Source organism: Echiichthys vipera, assembly GCF_963691815.1.
Source record: "Echiichthys vipera genome assembly, chromosome: 7".
NCBI classification, from domain to species: Eukaryota; Metazoa; Chordata; class Actinopteri; order Perciformes; family Trachinidae; genus Echiichthys; species Echiichthys vipera.
Genome location: NC_139832.1, coordinates 27849291 through 27873246, shown reverse-complemented (window position 1 = coordinate 27873246; position 23956 = coordinate 27849291). Strand labels below are relative to the sequence as shown.

The following is a 23956-nucleotide window of genomic DNA, read 5'->3' as shown; positions in this document are numbered from 1 at the left end:
GGAACTGTGTGGCATCTATTCAGAGTTTTGAAAATAAGCCACAGGTGGTACCTTAACCCCAAACTAATCAAACATACCAGTTCCAAAGTAAATGCATGAAACCCCATCATTTATTCCAATAAAAGCTAAATAAACTGAAAATAAATTCCACCCAAAACAGATCTTTTGTCACTATGGGCCATAAATTGTGAACAGAAAAATAGGAACACCATACCCTGTTTAGTTTTATCTGGCTCTGACAGTATATATCACAATACATGAATTGCTCTGTAAATAACATTTGGAAGTGGTTTAATAGAACCCTAATCATATTTGATTATTTTATTCTTTATATTTGGATATTATTTCCATACAAACAAAAACAATTGCCTCACATGAGAACACGAGAGTTAAAAAAGAAAAAAACGGACAAAACTCTGTTACAATAAAGTGCAGTTTGCAAATGTCTGGTAATCATATATATCCAGGTTTAATACAAATGATACATATGCACACACACACATATATATATGTGTATATATATATATATGTGTGTATGTATATATATATATATATATATATATATATATATATATACACATATACATATATATATATGTGTGTGTGTGTGTGTATATATATATATATATATATATATATATACACATATACATATATATATATATGTGTGTGTGTGTATATATATATATGTGTATACACATATACATATGTATATACATATGTAAATGTGTGTATATATATATGTATATGTGTATATGTATATTTGTTTTTATAAAAATTTTAAATTATGAATTGTATCTTTTCTTAATAAAAAGTCGCTGATTTTCCGCAACATTACGAGGTCTGTGAAGCATAACATATGGGTGAAACATGGGTTTTTGTATGAAACTTTGTGTTTCAAAAGTACAGATGCCCTCCTGTCGCCAAGCAGCAAATGAAACCACTGCGTCGCTCTACACCAGTGGGGTGCGTTCACACTCAACACAACGTTTGAACGGATCGGAGATATTTAGTGAAGCTGGCAGATGGGCGCCGTTGACCCATACAAGCTGGCAGACTTGTTTTGCAGCTTTTAATGCTTATTAATGTAAATTTGTGATTTGATTTTAGCGCAGTGGGTGTCTGTAGTGGACTTATCAGTTCTGGTTAGGCTATGGCCAAAAATAGTGTGAGCATGGGTGAAAGTAGTTTTATTTCTTGCCAACATTATCATAGTATATTATATTATACTGATCAATAGTGCGCATAGCGCACCAAAAAGTACACTTAATTATTTATTGTAGTCTACTTATCATGCATTCACTAGGACTTCTTATCACTCTAGTACCTTCTAATCACACTGCTAGTGTTTCAGTCTCAGACTTTGCAACAGTCTGCTAAAACACTTTGATTACCAGCTGCACATGTTCGCACAAGATCTGGTTTAGCAGTATGCGCAATATCTCTATCTATGATTCACTGCTTTGTTCGGGATTACGGCGCTCCCTCACCTTATTCATTGTATTGCTTGCTTGACCCTCTCTTTCCGTCTCTCTCTCTTCATCTCTGAGCCCTGCGTCAATGTCATTTCGTGGCCCGGAGCTGAAATCAAATGCTCCCCTTCTGCTGGTCAAGTTCAACCGAGTTGAAAACATCGCCACTGAGCTTTTAATCAAGATTCCAGTGCTGCGGCAGACAATTTCACTGAGGCGGCCGCCTCCAAATTTATAATGTTTTTTTAAAGGCTGCCATTTCTCCTGCTCTGTATTTACAACTTCACCCTTCTCAAGTGGACATGTGTCTAGTGTTGCATACCATACCCTGTCATATCGCCCAACGCTAGTTGACAGGGGTTGGCTATCCACTAAGCATTTTATTTTTTGCCTCATCAGAAACATTTCCTTTCACTCTTTTTTGATTTCAACCCATCCAACAAAAGCGGCAGAGACCCCAGCCCTTCCTATTCTTAGAGATGTTGTCCTCCAGGTTGTGATAGTGACTAGTGTTTGATTTTACATGGTGACCACCACCCCAGAAGTAATCTCTTCTGCCTCTCTTTTTCTCTCTTTAGGGCTCCAGAGATTATTTTGGGCTTGCCATTTTGCGAGGCCATAGACATGTGGTCACTGGGCTGTGTGATAGCTGAGCTCTTTTTGGGCTGGCCCCTCTACCCTGGAGCGCTGGAGTACGACCAGGTAACAGTCTTCACACACACACAGACACAAGTGCAAGAACTACTAGCTACTGTAGCACACACATACACGCTCAGATGGAGGGAAGGGACGTAAAGATATATCCTCCTTCTGCGGAGGAAGAAGTAGTAAAGAAAATAAACAGAAAAATATAATTTTCAGACATGACAGAATATATATTTGATGTCTATAACTGTTCAGTCTCTGCTTTCCCAGTAGTCAAAACTCACCAGCATGTTCATTATCTAGTTAAACCTGTATTTGTTGTTGCTCCCTGATCTCTCTCCCTCCCTGTATGAGTGAAGTCCAACATATCCAGCATTAAAAATCCACCTAATACTAATCTGAGCTAAGTGAATCAGGAAATGGTTCTTGGCAGTGTGTGATGATCTTCCCACAAGGTTGTGCCGTCTAAACTACACAACTGGGACTTTGAACAGAGTCCCCCGGCGAGGGAGAGGGAGCATGGGAAAAGGCCCACACCACATTCACAGACCAGTACAGGATTACTCTGTGTTTGACTATAGACAACTCTTCTCATGTTCAGTTTATGAGTTTAGAAATTTGGAAGAAGAAAAACTTGGACACCCTGGTATTGTCGTGTCTTGGTATTTATTATGTTTGAGAAATTATATTTGACATTTTATGGACGTCAACAAAGTTCACCAAAGCTGCCAAACCAAATGTTTAAAGATGGCTGTATTTCCACAGTACACTCCAGCACCAAACATTGTTGTTCATTAACATTTTTTAAAGAATAATGGCTTGTTCGGTAAGTCCGGGTTTAATGCTTAGGCATGCATTGGTTTTTGGAGGGTTATTTGGTGAGGTTTCACTTGTATATGTTGTAAATGTTTTGTCTTCATGTTGCCTTGGTATGAAATGAGCTATATAAATAAAGATGCCTTGCACCTTCAGCAGCTGCTAGCAGTTTGAATAATCACGGTCAGAGATGGTGGCTGATAGAGCTTCGCTGAGCACTGATAGTTCTTTTGTACCACTGGGCCATGCCAGGACACACACTCGCGCGTGAATATTGAGCCCCCAAAAGTATGCTGGGCTATGCCAAGGCTCACTGCAGTTCCACTCTACACAGCGAAATGTATTTATAAGCATAAGCCTAATGGTAGACACACGCATACACACACACACACACACACACACACACACACACACACACACACACACACACACACACACACACACACACACACACACACACACACACACACACACACACACACACACACACACACACACACACACACACACACACACACACACACACACACACACACACACACACACACACACACACACACACACACACACACACACACGTGTTTTTATTACCTCGTGGGGACGTGAAAAACCTCCTGCCTGGGAGGCTGCCCATGGGGACGCAAATTTTGTAATGGAATAAAGGCAAAATTTTATGCCACAGTTATTTGTTGATTTTTTTTATCCCCAAAAATCTACTTTAATATTAAAAATTCTCAAATTTAGAAAGTTAAAATTTGTCTGATTTTTCTATTCTGGTGGGGACGCTCCTATAGTGTGTTACCAAAGACCACCACCAGGTGACACTATTACGCATTTTCCATAGACAGTATTTTTATATACACTTACAAGACTGTATTTGGAAAGGAATATAAGTTTTATAGAACAAATTAAGATCTTTTGAAAGAATGTTTGAATATAATTGTTAGTTATTTTTTATTGCATCTCTATAGACACTATTAATACTTGTATCTGTATATTGACTAACAAATTGGATTCCACTCATCAGAAATGTTTGAGGAGGTTAAGTTACAAAAAGAGTTATTTTTCATGTATAATATTATATGTATATACAGTATGTGTTTAAAAAAAACATACTCGGTGGTGAACTGTCAATATGCTCATTTACTCTCTGCATGTTATAAGTCAGTTAACAACAATAACAGGTATGAACCCATCAAACTTAAAAGAAAGACAGGTGGTGCGACATTGGCCATGTTAAAAGCACAGGATATGAAAGAATTTAACTTCCTTGACATATGCATCAGTGAAATAGCAGTAAAATTAATCAAAATACAAAACGACAGAAAAATAGACCCAAAACAGCTAAAAATAAGTGCAAAAATTACAATAAATAGATGCAAATGACTACAAAAAATAGACGCAAAACAGCTAAAACAAGTGCAAAATCACAAAACATAGATGTAAAACCACTGAAGTAGATGCAAACCACTGAGGTAGATGTAAAACTACTGAGGTAGATGTAAAACTACTGAGGTAGATGTAAAACTACTGAGGTAGATGTAAAACCACTGAGGTAGATGTAAAACCACTGAAGTAGATGCTAAACCACTGAGGTAGATGCTAAACCACTGAGGTAGATGTAAAACCACTGAAGTAGATGCTAAACCACTGAGGTAGATGCTAAACCACTGAGGTAGATGCTAAACCACTGAGGTAGATGTAAAACCACTGAAGTAGATGCAAAACCACTAAAGTAGATGCAAAACCACTGAAGTAGATGCAAACCACTGAAGTAGATGCAACACCACTAAAGTAGATGCAAACCACTGAAGTAGATGCAAAACTACAGAAGTAGATACAAACCACTGAAGTAGATGCAAAACTACAGAAGTAGATGCAAACCACTGAAGTAGATGCAAACCACTGAAGTAGATGCAAAACTACAGAAGTAGATACAAACCACTGAAGTAGATACGAACCACTGAAGTAGATGCAAAACTACAGAAGTAGATGCAAAACTACAGAAGTAGATGCAAACTACTGAAGTAGATGCAAAACAACTGAAGTAGATGCAAAACAACTGAAGTAGATGCAAAACTACAGAAGTAGATGCAAACCACAGAAGTAGATGCAAACCACTGAAGTAGATGCAAACCACTGAAGTAGATGCAAACCACTGAAGTAGATGCAAAACTACAGAAGTAGATGCAAACCACTGAAGTAGATGCAAACCACTGAAGTAGATGCAAACCACTGAAGTAGATGCAAAACTACAGAAGTAGATACAAACCACTGAAGTAGATACAAACCACTGAAGTAGATGCAAAACTACAGAAGTAGATGCAAAACTACAGAAGTAGATGCAAACTACTGAAGTAGATGCAAAACAACTGAAGTAGATGCAAAACAACTGAAGTAGATGCAAAACTACAGAAGTAGATGCAAAACTACAGAAGTAGATGCAAACCACAGAAGTAGATGCAAACCACTGAAGTAGATGCAAACCACTGAAGTAGATGCAAACCTACTGAAGTAGATGCAAACCACTGAAGTAGATGCAAACCACTGAAGTAGATGCAAACCTACTGAAGTAGATGCAAACTACTGAAGTAGATGCAAACCACTGAAGTAGATGCAAACCTACTGAAGTAGATGCAAACCACTGAAGTAGATGCAAACCACAGAAGTAGATGCAAACCACAGAAGTAGATGCAAAACCACAGAAGTAGATGCAAACCACTGAAGTAGATGCTAAACCAATGAAGTAGATGCAAACCAATGAAGTAGATGCAAAACCAATGAAGTAGATGCAAACCAATGAAGTAGATGCAGAACCACTAAACATATTTTTGAACCACTACTGCTGCTGGAAATAACAGCTAACCTCTGCAGCAGCATGATGAGTCCATACACACAAAACAAAGAAGATCACACTAAAATACAGGTTTGAGCTTCTCCACTGCAGATACTGTTGAACCATCTGCTATCTGACTGCACAACTCAGCACAAATCAGTCAACGCTTACCTTTTACGCTTAGACGCATCTATACGGTTTTTGACATAAAATTTTACTGCCTCCCAACTCCTGTCTCTAAGGTCTTTTGGTGACGTCTCAATGCATTTCAAACATTGGGCTTTCCCAGGAACCTTTGCAGAGTTGATGTTGTCCATGAGTGTTTTCTCTACAGCATGGATTTCTTTTTTGGCCCACTTTCGTCTCTTGGTTTGCGATGACCCTGAAGAAAAAGTGACAGTAACTTAATAGTCTTCAAAAAGGAGTAACAAAGTTTTCATGTGGTAAGACATGACACCTCAACACAGAATAAGTGCAAACAATAATAAAAGTTCTAGTGGAACAACTTGTAGAAGCACTAGCACAAGTATTTGTTATACTAAAATGAAATATGGGTGGTAGACTAGTATCAGTTTTCAGATTTAATAGCAGTACTTGTAATAAGCAACCACCTTGAACATCTATGACCCAGTTTCCATTCGGCAGCAACATCCGATCTGAGTGATCCAAACACAGCAGAGTGGACAGCTCTAACTTCAAGGAAAAACACTCAGGATGCCAAAAACCATACAACATTTTAGCCTGTAGCTGAGTATTTTAGCGCTTTTTTCTTTTAAGTGCTGGTGCTAACCTTAGCCAACTATGTTTGTGAACTTTCTTCCATAATTTTGTCAGTGTGTCTCATTCTTGGGACTATTTTTGCCGACCACGTCTTCAGCGGGGGGTCCATTGTTTACACACACACAGGTGAACAGCTGTTGTCGCTAACACCAATGGCGCTAATGCGGGAGAGGCCTGAAATCCCCACAGAACTGAGGAGAAAGTACAGGGGATGTAAGGCTGGACGTAAACACCGGGATAAGAAGAGGAGATACAAACCATCTCTCCCTTCCATCACCATGGGGAACGTAAGCTCGCTGGCTAATGAGATGGACGAGCTGGCGGGCCTGGTGAAGACTCAGTGGAGGTATCGTGTGAGCAGTGTGCTGTGTTTCACGGAGACGTGGCTCCACGAGGACATCCCGGACTCGAACGTAACTGTGGACGGCTTTCAGACTGTTCGGGCGGACAGGAGTCACCGTGAGAGTGGCAAGAGGAAAGGTGGGGGACTTGCTATTCTTATTAACAACAAGTGGTGTCATCCTGGACACGTTACTGTAAAGGAGCGTGTGTGTAGCCGGAAATTGAGCTGCTTGCCGTGAGTCTGCGGCCATATTATCTGCCGAGGGAGTTTTCACACGTGATTGTCCTGGTTGTTTACATTACTCCAACTGCGACTGCGGCGCTCGCGAGTGACGTCATCCACACCGTCATCTTTAGACACGTCACCCAGACACATTCATTGCAATATCTGGAGACTTGAACCACATAACTCTGGCTGCAACACTGCCCACTTTCAAGCAGTTTGTGGACTGTCCCACCAGGGAAAACAAGACACTGGACCTGCTGTATGCTAATGTTAAGGAGGCTTACAGTTCCACTGCCCTTCCTCCTCTTGGAAGATCAGACCACAACCTCCTTCCTGTGACCACCAGGACTGTGAGGAGATGGTCACAGCCCTGATGAAGCTTTACAGGGCTGCTTTGAACTAACAGACTGGGATTTGCTCTGTGATTCACATGGAGAGGACCTGGATGATCTCACGGACTGCATAACAGGGTACATTCATTTCTGTGTGGACAGTGTTGTTCCTACAGTGACTGTACGCTGTTTCCCAAATAACAAGCCGTGGGTCACCAGAGACATCAAGGTCCTGCTGAATGAGAAGAAGAGGGCCTTCAGAGAAGGGGACAGAGAGCAGATGAGGCAGGTCCAGAGGGAGCTGAAGGAGAGGATCCAACAGGGCAAAGACACCTACAGGAGGAAGCTGGAGCACAAACTCCAGCAGAACAACTTAAAGGACGTGTGGAGCGGCATGAGGAGCATCACTGGCTACAAACCATCTGGTAGCCAGACAGTAGGAGGTGGACTGAATATGCTAGCTGAATCTGTTCAACAGATTTGATGAAAGGGACCCTCTCTCCCAAACCTCCAGCCCTGCGGACAGCCCCCCCCCCCCCCCCCCACTCCCTTTCAAGACAGCCCTTCACTGCAGAGCAGGTGAGGAAGGAGCTGTGCAAACTCCGCCCAGGCAAGGCAGCAGGTCCCGACGGTGTCAGCCCGAGGGTCCTCAAAGCATGTGCGGCCCAGCTGAGTGGAGTCCTGCAGTACATCTTCAACCTCAGCCTGAGTCTTGAGAAGGTCCCTGTGCTGTGGTAGACATCCTGCCTGGTACCAGTACCAAAGAAGGTGCGTCCCAGCACCTCCGAAGACTACAGACCGGTGGCGCTGACCTCGCACCTGATTAAGTCCCTGGAGAGGCTGGTCCTGTCACTTCTTCTGCCCTTGGTCAGCTCATCACTGGACCCGCTACAGTTTGCCTACCAGTCAGGACTAGGTCTGGAGGACGCCATCATCTCTTCCTGCTCCACCGTGCCTACCGCCTGGACAAACCGGGAACCACTGTGAGATTCTTGTTCATGGATTTCTCCAGTGCGTTCAACACCATCCGGCCTGCTCTGCTGGGACGTAAGCTGACGGAGATGCAGGTGGACCCTCCCCTGGTTTCCTGGATTACAGATTACTTGATGGGTCGACCACAGTACGTCAGACTGCAGGACGGAGTGTCTGACACTGTGGTCAGCAGCACTGGAGCTCCACAGGGAACTGTTCTTCGATTTGATTTGCGCAGGAGTAAATCTGCCCCCACACCCATCTCCATCAACGGCGTGACTGTGGATGTTGTCCAGGATTACAAATACCTTGGAGTAAACCTGGACAACAAACTGGACTTTTCCAAGAAAACTGAGGCTGTTTACAAGAAGGGCCAGAGTCGTCTCTATTTCCTGAGGAGGCTCCGGTCATTCAATGTTTGTAACATCGTGCTGAGGATGTTCTATTAGTCGGTGGTAGCCAGTGCCATCTTCTTTGCTGTTGTGTGCTGGGGCAGCAGGCTGAGGGCAGCAGACACCAAGAGGATCGGTGAGATCATCAGGAAGGCTGGCTCCGTCCTGGGGGTAAAACTGGACTCTTTGGTGGCGGTGTCTGAGAGGAGGAGGCTGTCTAAACTGCACAGCAAGTATTTTCTTCATCAAACTCTTTAATTCATCTCCCCCCGGTCAGGTAAGGAACAGTGGAGACGCAGAGTCCTGAGCAAATGTCACTTTATATCATCAATGCAACTTAGTTCTGTAGGAAATGCTGCTACACTTTAACACTGTTATCACTTATCACCCCTTAAGACTTATTTAGTTTGTACTTATTTTATTTAATCTGCTGCTAAACTGCACGCTGCATGTTGTTGTATATTGAATAAACCTGTGTTTAACCACAGTGTCTGTTGCACAGTCACATTTAGTTATTGCTTGATTATTTTATGTTAGCTTTCTTTTGATTTGATTCATGTTTATGCTTATTGTTACTCTGATCCTTTCATCTTTGTGTTGAAACTGGTGCACAACAATTTTCCGCGGGATTAATAAAGCTTCTTGAATGTTGTTACAGATATTCCTGTTATTTCTTTGTCACATCAGCCGCTGATATTGAAATGGATAAACACGTTTATTTCCTATAAGTTCTTCACAATAAAAGAGCTCTGTTACTCACTTATGACACTGGTGGAGAGGCTTTATCCTGCAGGTGAGAACATAGAGACTGAGAGCTGTCCACTTGTGACCGGATCACTAAGATTGGATGTTTTTACCACGTGGGAAAAGCCCCTAGGTCTTAAGCTTCCATTCCCCTGTTCTATTAAGAACAATTCAAACCAATGATTCGAAACGTGAAAAAACTGTTTTGAACATTGTAGGTGATGATATCCAGCTCCAAAAAAAGTCTGAAATGTCGGGATTAGAGCAGAAGTACAGAGAGTTGTTGCTTGTCTCACTGGTGTGAAACTGAACGATTCAGAATGTTGCAGACCTAAACTTTGCTTGCCCATTCATAAGATACAAGAAAAAGTTTACCTTTTGTTGTGTGTATTTGGCCAGAGACCTCCCAGACCAGCGGCATCATCTCATCCGACATGCCTGTTAGAACACATGATCAAAACTGACAGGGACTTTCTATATATTGCAATGTATCAACCAAATTAGTCTCTTCTTTCTCTTGGTGCCAACATAATAAACTTTGCCATGGTATTTTAACGAAACTTTAAATGAAAGTAAAAGACATGAAAATAAAAAAAAGGCATTGGCACTAGAAAGTGTGGGATCTCTTTCAGAGTTAAAAAATATATATATTCCCATAATGCTTTCATTTTGTATCTAATCATGTTTTAGGTTTCTCTGCTCCAACACACCTGAATCTAATGATGTTATCAAGCAGCTGAAGCTTGTCATAGGTTTCTAAATGTTTAGACTCAGGTGTGTTAGAGCAGGCGGAAACCTAAAACATGCAGGACAGTGGCCCTCCAGGAGCATGATTGGGCAGCCCTGCACTACACATATTATTACCTTTGGCTGAATGTGGATCATTGTTTTCTTGAACTTTAGGGGATTTCTTCAGCAAAGCAACACTCTTACACACTGCTCCAAACAAGCTTCTTTACTAATGATTGCTGAGGTTAAAACATAATTATTAACATGCATATAGTATCTAAATGGGAGTTCAAAACCAGAAGAGGTATAACCCCAATGACTCTGTGGCGGTTTATTATTTGTCGTCTTATGTTGCTGCTCAAATTGTCATGAGCTGAATGAGCTAAAAGCATGAAACTTGGCCCACATTGCAAAATAAACAAATGTCCTGTACTGAATATTCAGTCTTTCACCCAACGATAATCACCCACATACCTGATGAAGGTGAAGAAGGTGCAGCATCCTTGACAGTCATGTCAGCCTCCTCTCCAGTGTCTGATGAATCACTGTCCTCAGCGATTGTCTCTGTAAAAAAAACATCAACAATATGGGCAAGCTATTAAGTGACACATAGACCAATTAAAGAGAACAGCATTACATGAAACTCTACGCCTTATAATCCGGTGTACTTTATATATATATATATATATATATATATATATATAAAAATGATAAAAAAATAGACCATTCATTGACAGTGTGCCTCATTATCCAGCGCACCCTATAGTGCAGAAAAAAATACAGTAAATGTAAGCCTATGTAGTAACTTAAATATTGGTTATTGCCTGTGGATTTACAATAACAAGTACATCAGTCTTCATCATGATTGTAGGTGCCATTAGGAGCTGGTAATCATACATCATCTGCTGGTTGTATTAATACATTGGTTCAAACTACTGGTAGTATTAGAATTTTAGCAGTTCATACAATCCCCAAAAATCTCTGCGAAAGGTTAATTGTGTGTGTTGAGTAATTTACAGAGGCCTCATTTACCTTTTGGATTAATGTTGATCTCATCAAGATTCCTTCCTTTAAATTTAGACAGCTGTCCTCGTTCCAGGGCCTGGACTCCTTTGACTTTCTTGTTTAGGTGGATTCCCTGCATGTCCCTCCATAGTGACCTCCTCTTGAGGTAGGCCTCCCAGTTTGCAGAGTGCATGTAATCATTGGCTTTTACAGCATCAGCTTTCTTCTTCAGCATCATGACTTCCACGTCATTTGCAGATTGAGAACTGGAACTTGCTTTCTCTACCTTTCTCTTCTTTCTCTTGTGCCGTTTGACTTTTGTCTCTGAGTCGCTGTCTCTTTCAGACTGAGATGGAGGAACAATTTCTTTGCTGAACTCAGTACTAGAGTCATCTGTGTGTCCGACTTTATTCTTTTGTGTCCTGACTGTAGTACGGTCATGTCCACCGCAGGAACTGGAACTTGCTTTCTCTACCTTTCTCTTCTTTCTCTTGTGCCGTTTGACTTTTGTCTCTGAGTCGCTGTCTCTTTCAGACTGAGATGGAGGAACAATTTCTTTGCTGAACTCAGTACTAGTTTCATCTGTGTGTCCGACTTTATTCTTTTGTGTCCTGACTGTAGTACGGTCATGTCCACCGCAGGAACTGGAACTTGCTTTCTCTACCTTTCTCTTCTTTCTCTTGTGCCGTTTGACTTTTGTCTCTGAGTCGCTGTCTCTTTCAGACTGAGATGGAGGAGCAAACTCCCCCTCACTGAACTCAGTACTAGAGTCATCTGTGTGTCCACTGACTTTATTCTTTTGAGTCCTGACTGTAGTACGGTCATGTCCACCGCAGGAACTGGAACTTGCTTTCTCTACCTTTCTCTTCTTTCTCTTGTGGCGTTTGACTTTTGTCTCTGAGTCGCTGTCTCTTTCAGACTGAGATGGAGGAACAAACTCCCCTTCACTGAACTCAGTACTAGAGTCATCTGTGTGTCCACTGACTTTATTCTTTTGAGTCCTGACTGTAGTACGGTCATGTTCACCGCAGGAACTGGAACTTGCTTTCTCTACCTTTCTCTTCTTTCTCTTGTGACGTTTGACTTTTGTCTCTGAGTCACTTTCTATTTCAGACTGAGATGGAGGAACAATTTCTTTGCGGAACTCGGCAAAAGGGTCATCTGGTTGGTGTCCAAGCATTTGTCCGCTTAGCTTAAAAGAGAACCGAGAAGAGTTACATTTCGGGTATTTTGTTAAATCCATAACATTTTAACATCAGAAATGTCATGACCAAACAAAAGGATTAAGAATTAATAAAAAAATTTGAGTGCTTGTCTAAGTGAATCATTCGCACTGTGCATGCCTTTGCCATGCTGTGCGTGCTACTGTGTCTGAGGGCGTGATCACACTGTCCTTTTGGCCGCGGCCAAAACCGGTTTTTCAGCTAAAGCCTAGTACCTTTAAGCAGTGTGAGTGCACCCGCTCCACGCTCAACTGCGGCCAGCGGACCGTCCACGGCCCGCTTGAAAGAGGTGGGCTTTAGCGGAGCCGTTTGCACATGTACGAGCACGAGCGTGCGCACGTGTACGAGCACGAGCCCTACGGCAGTAGCGTTATGTCCGCCTGTTCGGACATGTAAATAGAAGGACGGACCATGCGCGGACATTTAACAACAACAACAATGGTGGTGAAAGGTTCACGTTGGTGTGGTGCGGAGGTGGCGTGTTTACTGCAGATTTGGTCGATGAAAAGATTCAAAAACAGTCGACAAGACACACAAAAACTCCGAGGTCTGTGGAAAGATTTGTAAACAAAGCCACACACGCGATCAATGCGTGTGACGTGTTACGGCGTGATGGCGTATGGACAGCAAGAAGCATTGGCCGAGGCCCAGGCAGTGTGAATACAAACGGGGCTGGGGCGTGGGGGGGAGAGGGAGGGGGGACAAGTACCCTAAAGTCCGGGTCGCGGTGCGGAAGGACAGTGTGAGCAGACCCTTAGAGGGGTTCCTGGTGGTTTTTGGTAGTTGCTAGACAGTAGGCTTAACCAATGCACACTTCACATGTTTTTACTGCTCATACAAATTCAAAGTGAAACATATTTTATTATCATTAGTCTAAATCAGTGTTTCTGTTATCAAGTGATTAACTTTTTTATGCAGTAAATCTTTTACAGTACAATATACACGCCATGTCGCCAAATATACTTTTGCATCTGATCGCAGTTTATATTGATTCGTGCATTGAAAGTCTCGTCTATGTTGAGCACCAAACTGATCCATTATTTTTACTGAGCAGTGCCAACTATGTGACGTTTTGCAAAGAGACTTACAGTTACACTGTCTGTTCTTCTGAGTTCAGGTACACTTGTGTCCTTGTAAACATCAACTGGGAGGAGCACCAGGATAAAAGTATCGTCACTGTCACTGGAACACTCCTGTTCTTTCTGAAAAATAACATCAGCAAATCAAGATCAGTATAAGAGCTTCCAACCTATGTGAAGCCTGACAAAGAGTAATGTGTACCGTATTTTTTGCACTATAAGAGGCGCACTTAAAAGTATTTACTTTTCTCAAAAAAATGACAGTGCGCCTTAGAGCGTACTCACACTGTCCTTTCGCACCGCGACCCGGGCTTTAGGGTACTTGTCCCCCCCCCCCCCTCTCCCCCCACGCCCCAGCCCCGTTTGTACTCACACTGCCAGGGCCGGCCAATGCTTCTTGCTGTCCATACATCATCACGCCGTAACACGTCACACGCATTGATCGCGTGTGTGTGGCTTTGTTTACAAATCTTTCCACAGACCTCAGAGTTTTTGTGCGTCTTGTCGACTGTTTTTGAATCTTTTCATCGACCAAATCTGCAGTAAACACTCCACCTCCGCATCACACCAACGTGAACCTTTCACCGCCATTGTTGTTGTTGTTAAATGTCCGCGCATGGTCCGTCCTTCTACTTACATGTCCGAACAGGCGGACATAACGCTACTGCCGTAGGGCTCGTGCTCGCACACGTGCGCACGCTCGTGCTCGCACACGTGCGCACGCTCGTGCTCGTACATGTGCAAAAGGCTCCGCTAAAGCCCACCTCTTTCAAGCGGGCCGTGGACGGCCCGCTGGCCGCAGTTATGCGCGGAACGGGTGCACTCACACTGCTTAAAGGTACTAGGCTTTAGCTGAAAAAACGGTTTTGGCCCCGGCCAGGACAGTGTGAGTACGCCCTCATAACTGATGCAACTTATGGAGTCATTCTGGTTGTGCTTACTGACCTCTAAGCAATTTTGTGTGGTACATGGCGCTCACGGCGCCAAGTAAAACATGTTTTAGTACGACTTAAAACTACAAAGCCGCACCACTTGCAGCTTTATGGCTACTGTAGCCAGGAGCGTCAGGCAGTAATGGATGCCGTTATCGCCAAACTGGAATAAACTGAAAAAGTGAGTTTATTGTGTTGTATTTTACATGTTATAACTGAACAAGGTTGGGAGTTATTGTGAACACGTTTGATAAAGTTTAACTGACTAACTTATCTGACTGTTTTGTTTCGCTTCATGCGCCATATAGCCCGGTATGTATGTATATATATATATATATATATATATATATATATAAATATGTGTGTAAATATATAAAAATGATAAAAAAATAGACCATTCATTGACAGTGTGCCTCATAATCCAGTGCGCCCTATAGTGCAGAAAAAAATACAGTAAATGTAAGCCTATGTAGTAACTTAAATATTGGTTATTGCCTGTGGATTTACAATAACAAGTACATCAGTCTTCATCATGATTGTAGGTGCCATTAGGAGCTGGTAAAAAGTTAGTCTATAACTGGTTTGATTCTAACTCGGGCCCTCTATATTATTATATAGAGGGCCCGAGAGGGCCCTTTAAATATTAGAATATTTGCAAACAAAGTCTATATAATAATACTTATAGATGCTACATATATTAACTACTGATGTTTTTACTAATGAGACCGGTAAAAGCACCAAATGCCAGGAGACACTTCTCTATACTGTCATTCTTATGAACATTATAAAAATGTGTGGTAAAACTGACCGTTGTATTCAGTCTACCATGTAAAAGCAAAGTCCTCTCCCTCTCGTCATTTAACCTCTCTGTGTGGGCCTTCTGGTAGCGTTTCTCACACATATCGTGATGTGTCCTGAGTTTCTGGAGGCAATGAAAGTGACGACTTTGAGCCTGCACAGACAACTAAGCTTAAAACTGTGAATTTATTTATGCTTGCTTAGATAGGACACTAGCGGTGTGATGAGACCTACCCCAGATAAGACAAACAATATGTGAGCATTGAGCACAAAGTGTTTGTGTCTTATCTTTCACTCTGTTGCTGTTTATCCACTAATAAATATATATATATATATATATTTATTAGTGGATAAACAGCAACAGAGTGAAAGATAAGACACATATATATATATATATATATTGCGAGACAACTTTTCAACTCAACGAGAAATATGGACACATTTTTTTAAATCGCAGGATCTCATGAGATGAGATCTCGCCACACCCCTATAGGACACTGGAGAAACAGAAAGGAAAGAGAAGATAGAAGGTACAACATGCAGCAAATGGTATTGGATACAAAGGAAACCAGGGCCACTCTCACCAAAAACAGACTTTTTGGTGAGAGTAGGAGAGGAGGCAGCAACAGGAAGGCAGAGCCGCGGCACAGGGCTCCCTGCAAACCCACAAGGGCTGTGTGGATGGCTAGTGACTAGAGAACAAACTTCGTGCTGAACGACAACATGAAACCGGAGCTTGCAGACACCCCTGTCATTCATATTCCAGGTTTGGGATAACTTTGAACTCCAGATTTATTATGAACATGCGCACACGTTTAAAAAGGCACCATCCAGGTGAAGCTAAGGAAGTTGAGTTTTCTTTTTTCTGGTGACCTCTCTTTTTCAAACAGGCAAACTACGTAGAATTGAGTCTTATTCAGTTTTCAAACATCTAGTCTGTTGCCCAGTTTCAGATATTCTAGTTGGTGTGAAACAAACCAAGCTGTGCAAACCCGGCCCCTTACACCATTTTAACAACCCCTACCTGGGAATTCAGAACGGACAAATGACAAAGTTAATGCCGCAGTTGTAATTATTTAAGAAGGATTTGACAAATTGGAGAATTGCAGCAATATTTTTTTTAGATGTGTGTATGTTTCATACTGATAGTGAAAACTGTTTAACTATTTAATTGTTTTTTTACCACTTAAACTTGTGTTTGTGCTGACAAACATGCAGTTTTTTCATTTCACCCTTAACTATGAACCGTACCGTGACTTTAAAAACAAGGTACGTACCAAACTGTGACTTTGGTGTACCGCTACACCCCGAATCATAACTGTGATAAACTTCATAAATAAGAAATTTTCATCTCCAAGTAAACGCACTCACTGTTGGAAAGGAATTGAAATGCAAGAATGAAGACTGTAGCTTCCTTCTGATGAGCTCCCTCTAAAGGAAGATCATTTTCCTTGTTTAAAATCTAATATATTTTGCATCCCTATTTTCAAAGTTGTTAAAACGTGTCCTCAAAGGGGTCACTGTGGTCACAAACAAATATTTAAACTAAAGGTGAAGCATTCAGGGAAGGCCTAGTGTTAAACATTATTATTTTGATTCCTATCTAAGTACTCAGTCATGCATGTACACAACTCAACTGTCAAATTTAAGATCCAAAAAAGATAAATACACTATCCTACCTCTTTCTTTTGTTCAGGGTGAAAGTCGTCTGTCACTTCAGCAGCATCTGCAAATTAGAAATGAAAGAGTTAATTGGTAGAAAATTAACTAACAAGGAGGACACACATGAAGCCACAATAAAAGCTTTAAAGACAGAAAAAGGTGCAACCATTTACCAAACAAGTCTCATTCACATTAACTTTATTGTTTTTTCATGAATTTTTTGTTTTAACTTTCTTAATTGGTGTCTCCTAATGCCTTTGGACACACCATCACTGTCCATTTGTACCGTGGCCATCACAGCCAAAGTCTAGTTCGTCTGACCAGTGTGAGTACGACTGTTACACGCCCAGGCATGGCACGCTTGCCAGCCTTGGCCAAGAGATGTGGATTTTCGTAAAGCACAGATACACATGTATGAGCAGGAGCATAGGCAAGTGTACGAGCGCAAGCACGAGCATTGGTGGGGGTCCTGAGACTATTTTTATAAGTTTGTTCCCTGCGATGGACATTTAAAAAGATGCTTCCTAACAGTTTGCAGTGGTCTGATGCGGAGGAGTGTTTACTGCAGATTTGATCATATGAAATATTCAAAGACAGTCAGACAAAACTAAATCTCAGAGCTGTGCAGACGAATAAGCACAAAGCAATTGAGTCAAGGCTCGGTACTTTGAAGTAATGTAAGTGTGAGCGAATCTGTCTGTGGAGTAAGAGGAGATGCTAAAGCACGGCACGGATCATGGTGTGAGTGTGCACTTAAATTACACAGAGCTGCAATAATTAAATAATAAGTAAATCACATCCAAATGGTCCTTAAGGGCGCCCTCCCACTGTGCCTCCGTCCCGTGCCCCGTGCTTTAGGGTCCTTGTCCCCCCCTCCAGGCCCGTTTGTACTCACACTACCTGGGCCTCGGAGAATGCTTCTTGCTGCCTATACGTCATCACGCCGTAACACGTCACACGCATTGATGACGTCATGGCGATGCGTCGCTTTGTTTCCAGATCTTTCCGTAGACCTCGGAGTTTTTGTGCGTCTTGTCGACTGTTTTTGAATCTTTTCATCGACCAAATCTGCAGTAAACACTCCACCTCCGCATCACACCAACGTGAACCTTTCACCGCCATTGTTTGAAAAGTCTGCGCATGGTCCCTCCTTCTTTTTTCTACGTCCCAACAGGCGCACAGGAAGTGCGGTTGCACTCACACTGGTCAAACGCACTAGGCTTGACCCTGAAAACCTGTTTTTGCCTGGTGCGGAAGGACAGTCTGAGTGCGCCCTAAGAGAGGCCCCTTATTGTTTTGTTTTTCGTTTTTTTGCCCCATGATGCACTTCACCTTGAGAGGGGGGCATTAAAAGAGAGAGGAAACAGGAAGGGGTCTACATGGCATATTTTCTCTGCTTTAGTGTGACATTTAAAAAGAAAACTGGCTAATTTTACAAAAGTTACACAACACTTAACACTGTTACATAATATCAAACATACTTCTTTTATACAAGCCTCATTATTCTAGCATCTCATTACACCTCCCCTGTCTCACCTGTACATCCAGAGCTGCCACCAGTGGCTCCCAGACTCAGGCTTTCCTCCTCCTGTCGGCACAAGTGACACAGTCAGTCCAACACATCATATAACACTGAATATCTGCATTTATTGCAACAACACTCTGGACCTAACCATATTAACCTCAGTGCAGTTTGTAGAGCACACAAACCAAATACACAATTTTATGATAACATGTATGATTTTGACATAATTTCAAAAACTACTACTACTAATAAATATTGCAGTGAATACTATAATCCGTCTAGGAAGATATATAGCATTGATATATAATTGATCTATAAGCCATGTGAATATTTAAGCAAACTATTTGATAACACTTGTGCATGCCAGCGCTATTTTTAAAAATCGCCTTGGATGAAAGAAAATCTTGCCACTGTATCTCCGCATTATTTAGAGTTTTAATATGTTGCAGAAGCAGTGCTCCACCTGCTCTATCTCTCTCCGTCACACACACGGCACCGCGGACCGATCCTGTCTGACCGTCTCACCCTCACTACTTTTAGTTAAACAGCCCGCGGTATATTTGGGTGGACGGCTGCATTAATGTGGTTTACACACACACACACACACAGATAACTGCATTAATGTGGTTCACAGACAGCGCTGCCGCGGCTTACTTCCCTGGCTGTCGGTGTAAAAGCTCCACACGGAGCAGGAAGACGAGTCCTGAGCACGTTCACGGTCATGTAAAACGTTTGCTTCAACAGAAACGAGCCGCAGCAGAGGCCGCTTTATCGCTGCCCCGTTACCAGGCGGTCTCTGTCCGTTGTCGGTGCGGACCCTTTAACTGCGTCACACCGGCCCACACCCGTTATAGCGCTACGGACCGGAGCTCGTTAAAACCACAGGTTCAGTGTGAAAACACCGTCCCCAGTCTTTTTATCACGTCAACAATAAGAAATAAACTTTAGTGTTTAATGTGCAGATAAAACACGCCACGAGGTTAGCATCCCAGCTAGCGTGTTGGCATACTAAGTTTAGCTAACGTCAGCTAACATTACATTACTAAAGTTAGCTAACGTTAGTATGCTAATGTTAGCTAACATTAGCATACTAACGTTAGCTAAAATTAGCTTACTTTAGCATGCATAAAAACAAACGTTTACAAACGCGGTGAGCGCGGTGCAGCCTTTTGCAGTGTAGTCATTTAAGTCGCGGTAAACAGTATGAAATTAAAGTAAACAGTTATATTCAGAGTTTAGTCACATAAACTTACCATTTCCTTCAACGTTTGCAGAGCTCGGCCATGACCTCGTGCGTGCAGGTGCCGTCTGTCTGTGTGTCTGTAGCACAGCGAGAGCAGGTGTCCGAAAAAAAAAAAAGAAGTTGCGCTGGATATGTGACACGGCGCACCCCGCAGACCTCCCGCAGACCTCCCGCAGACGGTGCTGCGCTCAGAAAGAGCCGGCGGGACAGCCCGGTGCGCAAACACAGTGCAAGTTCAGTCGGCCAGAGGGCACGCGGCCACAGCCAGCGAGTGAAGAGGGAAACTGTAACTGAGGACTTTTACTCACGACTCTATTTAAAGACACATTTGACACACTTGTAAATTATTTGTATCATAATTTCATTATTTAAAGTGAGCTCCAATTTTACCAGTTGCATTGATGAACACATTAATGCATCAATAATTATAATACAACTGAAATATAATCTTATATTATATACCTGTTTACATAGTGTAGCACTTGTTGCACACATCAGCATAAATATATATATATATATATATATATATATATATATATATATATATATATATATATATATATATATATATATTTTTTTTTTTTTTTTATTTATTTATTTATTTATTTTTTATTATTATTATTTTTTCTAAATGTATTCTGAAACAGACACTCTCAATTATGAGTTATTTTGTTCTCCAAGGCAGGACCTTTACTGTAAAAAAAAGTGTCACAGGTTACAATCTGTGTAATCTGCTGCACTCACATAGTATTTAACGTCGGAGGAAGAACCTTGATAGCCAGCATTAACAAGATGGCAGACATGCCCAAACTACAGATTTGCACCAGGGTGGGGGATGGGCGAGGTCAAGGTGGGGACTTTAAATATCTGGATCTGTGTAACATACATATATATATAAAGTTATAACTGAACGTGGGTGGAAGGACTTTGAAATACCTGCTGAAGTGGAAATGTTAAATACTCAACTGAAATTTCATCTGAAAAACTTCATTACATTTAAATGATGAGTGTAGCTGTAACTAGACATTTGAATGAAGTTTAAAATGACACATAGTGGAGCAGATTATTTACATAAACGGCTCCCGATCAGTCGATGAAGATGTTTTAGCTGAATACCGCTGTAGTGTCAACCAATGTGATCCATTGCTGGACAATATGTTTATTAACATAGTATTTGATGGTGGCTTATCATGTTTTCTGTTTACATTTGACTTCAATTGTCTGGAAACGCTATGAAGTCGGAGCTTATTACTCCATGTAGGAGAAGTCCCACGTCCCAGGGCTTAGGAATACAGCATTAGACTTAAGAAACCATTTTGCTTGGGATACAAGCATGAAAATTGCCATGAGCTGTCTCAAAGGGTCATTGGCAAGGAACCACCCACATCCACTTAAAATTGCAAAATGGCAGCCATTTTTCAGGATGACTGCCCCCACCATGTGGATACAGAGAGGTTATTTGACCACTCTGTCTGACTCCTTGCCCATGCCTAGCTTGGAGCCCCTCTGTGGGGTGGTGGGGCTGGGTGGAGGTCCTGGAGGTGTGTGGGAGACTTAGCCTGGCTTAGCCTAGCTTGGAGCCCCTCTGTGGGGTGGTGGGGCTGGGTGGAGGTCCTGGAGGTGTGTGGGAGACTTAGCCTGACTCAGCCTAGCTTGGAGCCCCTCTGTGGGGTGGTGGGGCTGGGTGGAGGTCCTGGAGGTGTGTGGGAGACTTAGCCTGACTCAGCCTAGCTTGGAGCCCCTCTGTGGGGTGGTGGGGCTGGGTGGAGGTCCTGGAGGTGTGTGGGAGACTTAGCCTGGCTCAGCCTAGCTTGGAGCCCCTCTGTGGGGTGGTGGGGCTGGGTGGAGGTCCTGGAGGTGTGTGGGAGACTTAGCCTGGCTCAGCCTAGCTTGGAGCCCCTCTGTGGGGTGGTGGGGCTGGGTGGAGGTCCTGGAGGTGTGTGGGAGACTTAGCCTGACTCAGCCTAGCTTGGAGCCCCTCTGTGGGGTGGTGGGGCTGGGTGGAGGTCCTGGAGGTGTGTGGGAGACTTAGCCTGGCTCAGCCTAGCTTGGAGCCCCTCTGTGGGGTGGTGGGGCTGGGAAGAGGTCCTGGAGGTGTGTAGAGACTTAGCCTGGCTCAGCCTAGCTTGGAGCCCCTCTGTGGGGTTAGGGTTAGGGTTAGGGTTAGATGGTAGAGGTCCTGGAGGTGTGTAGAGACTTAGCCTGGCTCAGCCTAGCTTGGAGCCCCTCTGTGGGGTGGTGGGGCTGGGTGGAGGTCCTGGAGGTGTGTGGGAGACTTAGCCTGACTCAGCCTAGCTTGGAGCCCCTCTGTGGGGTGATGGGGCTGGGTAGAGGTCCTGGAGGTGTGTGGGAGACTTAGCCTGGCTCAGCCTAGCTTGGAGCCCCTCTGTGGGGTGATGGGGCTGGGTGGAGGTCCTGGAGGTGTGTGGGAGACTTAGCCTGGCTCAGCCTAGCTTGGAGCCCCTCTGTGGGGTGGTGGGGCTGGGAAGAGGTCCTGGAGGTGTGTAGAGACTTAGCCTGGCTCAGCCTAGCTTGGAGCCCCTCTGTGGGGTTAGGGTTAGGGTTAGATGGTAGAGGTCCTGGAGGTGTGTAGAGACTTAGCCTGGCTCAGCCTAGCTTGGAGCCCCTCTGTGGGGTGGTGGGGCTGGGTAGAGGTCCTGGAGGTGTGTGGGAGACTTAGCCTGGCTCAGCCTAGCTTGGAGCCCCTCTGTGGGGTGGTGGGGCTGGGTAGAGGTCCTGGAGGTGTGTAGAGACTTAGCCTGGCTCTGGAGCCCCTCTGTGGGGTGCTGGTGCCTGTGTGGAGGCCCTATTTTTGACTCCTTCAACCACTACAATCAATTATGAATATAATTTCTGTCTTAACTATTGTTACAACACAATTGTTACAACTTCAACTCTTTCTAATACAACTTAATTGTGCATAGCATTAACTCAGGCAGGCCATAAGGTCAAGGTCAGCCCAGCCTGCTACAGTTAGTAGTTAGTTACAATTGCCAGCTGATCTTCAGCCAGCCCATCAATTGACCCTAAATTAATTTCAAGCAGGCCCCGTCAGCTGATGACTTGATGTCTCCCTCCTACGAATTCAATTGGAAAATCTCTCGCTGCTTTCAATTTAAGCCAATGCACTGATACACCTCTACCCATCTCCTCCTTTACAATGCATTTCTGACTATCAGTTTCATTGTTCATGCCATTGTTGCCCGTTCTGTTCACCATGGGTGGCTTATCACAACTGCTCTTCCGGCCTTTGGCTCTCTCTGCTTTTTTAAGAGTAGGATTGTCCCAACACCGAGCCATGCTACCAAATACATATCTGCCTAATGGCAATAAAGTTTTTTTATTTTAATAGAGATGGTCCTGAATTACCTACTGTTACTGCTACAGTAGACAAAGGCTGTTTCTTGAGCCTGTATCCATGTTCTTATTTTCAAGATTATAAAAAAAGTGTCACAGGTTACAATCTGTGTAATCTGCTGCACTCACATAGTATTTAACGTCGGAGGAAGAACCTTGATAGCCAGCATTAACAAGATGGCAGACATGCCCAAACTACAGATTTGCACCAGGGTGGGGGATGGGCGAGGTCAAGGTGGGGACATTAAATATCTGGATCTGTGTAACATACATATATATATAAAGTTATAACTGAACGTGGGTGGAAGGACTTTGAAATACCTGCTGAAGTGCAGGTATTTCAAAGGTGACAGGGTTCACTAAGGTACACAAGCTCCCTTACCACGGGAGTCATTATATTTTCAAGATTTTTTATAATCTTGAAAATAACAACATAAATACTTAGTATGTTGAATAAAGATGGAAAAAGCTTTCTTTAATTCATTTATTAAACCTTTTTTTTTATCAGGTGAATCATTAAGAACAAATTCTTATCTACCTTATCAACAGAAAGCCACTACACTTGCACCACCATCAAACATTATATATGTTATATGTGGCATAGATTTCTCTGCATTGTCATGTTCTGTCACCTTAGCTGTGCTTGTTTCTACTATTCTGGTCTAACATATGAGTCATATTCACATTAATATAGATATTATTATAGTTACTGGAAGTGTATCTGTCTCTGTCTTTGTCTCTCTCTGTCCATCTGTCCATCTTTTCTCGCTCTCTCTCCGGTGCAGACAGATGTCCGTCCTCATCAGAGCTGGGTCTGTCTGACATTCCTGTCTGTTATAGTGAAGG

At 42.8% G+C, this 23956-nt stretch overlaps 1 protein-coding gene across 3 annotated transcripts in view; it reads left to right on the top strand.

The window, feature by feature from the left end:
• The window catches only part of LOC310949160 (homeodomain-interacting protein kinase 3-like), a 63178-nt gene that overhangs the window by 15739 nt on the left and 23483 nt on the right, over window positions 1-23956 (top strand). For all 3 annotated transcript variants that reach the window (XM_083916499.1, XM_083916498.1, XM_083916497.1), the window contains exon 5: window positions 2051-2174. In XM_083916499.1, coding sequence (XP_083772625.1) covers window positions 2051-2174 — 124 coding nt within the window. The remainder of the gene's footprint in view (window positions 1-2050; window positions 2175-23956) is intronic.